Source organism: Triticum urartu, chromosome 3A (assembly GCF_056163025.1).
Source record: "Triticum urartu cultivar PI428250 chromosome 3A, HENAU_Tu73, whole genome shotgun sequence".
In the NCBI taxonomy this organism is placed as follows: domain Eukaryota; kingdom Viridiplantae; phylum Streptophyta; class Magnoliopsida; order Poales; family Poaceae; genus Triticum; species Triticum urartu.
In genome coordinates, this window is record NC_141875.1 from 127,258,883 (window position 1) to 127,261,155 (window position 2,273).

General features: G+C 51.4%; 1 protein-coding gene across 1 annotated transcript; it reads left to right on the forward strand.

The window, feature by feature from the left end:
• The first annotated feature begins 531 nt into the window (after nt 1-531).
• Nucleotides 532-1,914, forward strand: LOC125548149 (ervatamin-B-like). Its single transcript, XM_048711825.2, has 2 exons — nt 532-1,061; nt 1,143-1,914. Exons 1-2 carry the CDS (start codon nt 596-598, stop codon nt 1,736-1,738), a joined length of 1,062 nt encoding a protein of 353 aa, XP_048567782.1. The 5' UTR covers nt 532-595; the 3' UTR covers nt 1,739-1,914.
• Nucleotides 1,915-2,273: the final 359 nt, after the last annotated feature.

Here is a 2,273-nt window from a genome sequence, read left to right on the forward strand (position 1 = left end):
AATAGGCAGAAACTTAAAAAGTTTTTTTTTGCGGGTAGAAACTTAAAAAGTTCACTATCCCAACATAGTTTTTGTACATATGCAGCGTAAAAATACTAGAGATGTATTTGTAAAACAAACTATATATACTACTCACGCGTCCCTTAATATCTTCTTAATATAAGACGTTTCTTATATTATGAGACAGAGATAGTACATGTTTGCGTACTCTCACTGTAAAGTGATCTAATCACTTTTATGCAGTATTTGTTTACAGAGTGAGTACGTAACAAACTTAGTGCCATGAATTATTATTTTTTATAAATGAAAACATTTTGCTTGATCATTGGAAACGAATCATAAAGCCTTTGCCATATTTACACCAAATAAAATAAAATTGAACCATCCTACCATGTACTGACCGTCGACCGACGGAGAAGCTCAGCTGATACCTCCATGACCCATAGTCATCTTCAAGGATTAGCTCCGGTGGCCACAACTACTGACTAAGCCTGCAGCCACAACGACGTGCTAACCCACACGCATCACCAAAGCGCCTATATAAACATTAGCTCCGGCGCATGCATTTCCACACAGCCCAAGTTAATCAATCAATATGACTTCTTCCATGCCTTGCCTTGTCCTGCTCTTGGGCATCGCCTGCATCCTGCAGGCGTCGCTGACCGCGGCGGCGTGGGAGCTGCCGGAATCCGAGGTGAGGTCCAGGTGGACGAGGTGGCAAACCAAATACTCGAAGCGCTACCCGACCCCCGAGGAGAAGGAGAAGCGGTTCCAGGTATTCAAGACGAACACCAACTCCATCGGCGCTTTCGCCAGCCAGACTACGGTCAACGCCGTCGTCGGCGGGTTCGGGCCCCAGACCGTCACCACGGTCAGGGTCGGCATGAACAGATTCGGCGACCTCAACCCCAGCGAGGTCGCCGAGCAGTTCACCGGGTTCAACAACTCCGTCTTCACCCCAGAGCGTCCCTCCCCGCTCCCCTACGACTCCTGGAAGCCGTGCTGCGTTGACTGGCGCTCGAGCGGCGCCGTCACCGGCGTCAAGTTTCAGGGCTCTTGCTGTAAGTCAAGCTAGCAAACTCCTGCTCAGGTTCATATGTTGGTCACTTCTTGTAGAGTAACGATATGTATATGTATGGCAGTGTCATGCTGGGCATTCGCGGCCGTGGCGGCCATCGAGGGCATGAACAAGATCAGGACCGGCGATCTGGTGTCGCTGTCGGAGCAGCAGCTCGTGGACTGCGACACCAGTAGCAGCGGCTGCAGCGGCGGCCGCACTGACACTGCCCTGGGCCTCGTGGCCTCCCGCGGCGGCATCACGTCCGAGGAGAGGTACCCGTACAGCGGCTTCAAGGGCACCTGCGACGTGGACAAGCTGCTGTTCGACCACCAGGCGGCCGTCAAGGGATTCAAGGCCGTGCCGCCCAACGACGAGCGGCAGCTGGCGCTGGCCGTGGCGCGGCAGCCCGTGACGGTATACATCGACGCCAGCACCTGGGAGTTCCAGTTCTACTCAGGCGGCATCTTCCGGGGCCCCTGCTCCGCCGACGCCGCGAGGGTCAACCACGCCGTCACCATTGTCGGCTACTGCGAGGAGTTCGGCGAGAAGTTCTGGATCGCCAAGAACTCGTGGAGCAACGACTGGGGCGACCAGGGATACATCTACCTCGCCAAGGACGTCTTCTGGCCGACGGGCACCTGCGGCCTCGCCACCTCGCCCTTCTACCCAACAGCTTGACCGACGCCGGCTTGCCGGCGGAGCTTTTAAATTTGCGTGCGCGCAATACTTGCTTACCTTTAGTGCATCGATCGTACGGATGGTTAAGAGTGATCGGTGGTTGTGTGATACAGTATTGTTTCCCATATCATTTTGATAATGTAAAATAAAATATTGATTGTGTTTACCTAAAAAAATTAATAGTTGGGCAATCAGTAAGAAAGATGGCTCCAGTGTACTATATACTTGCATCGACAAAATCTTTTCACATTTCAACATGGCGTGATCTTATATCAGAATGAAACACGCAGCTAGCGTAAGGGGAAGCAAAAGCTTACTGAAAACTAGAACATATATTTTTTTGATCGGCCTGAAGCGTCATAGTGGTACCAACACTAGTGAGATCTGGGATTTCACCGATTTCATTTCATCGGGAGCTTGGCAGAGTGATCTATTTGCCGAATTTGATTAAAATTGGACTCGCCGTGACACCCAACTCGGCAAACTTCATTGTTTGCCTAGTGTCAGCGAAAGGGACTCGGCGAAAGAGAGGAAC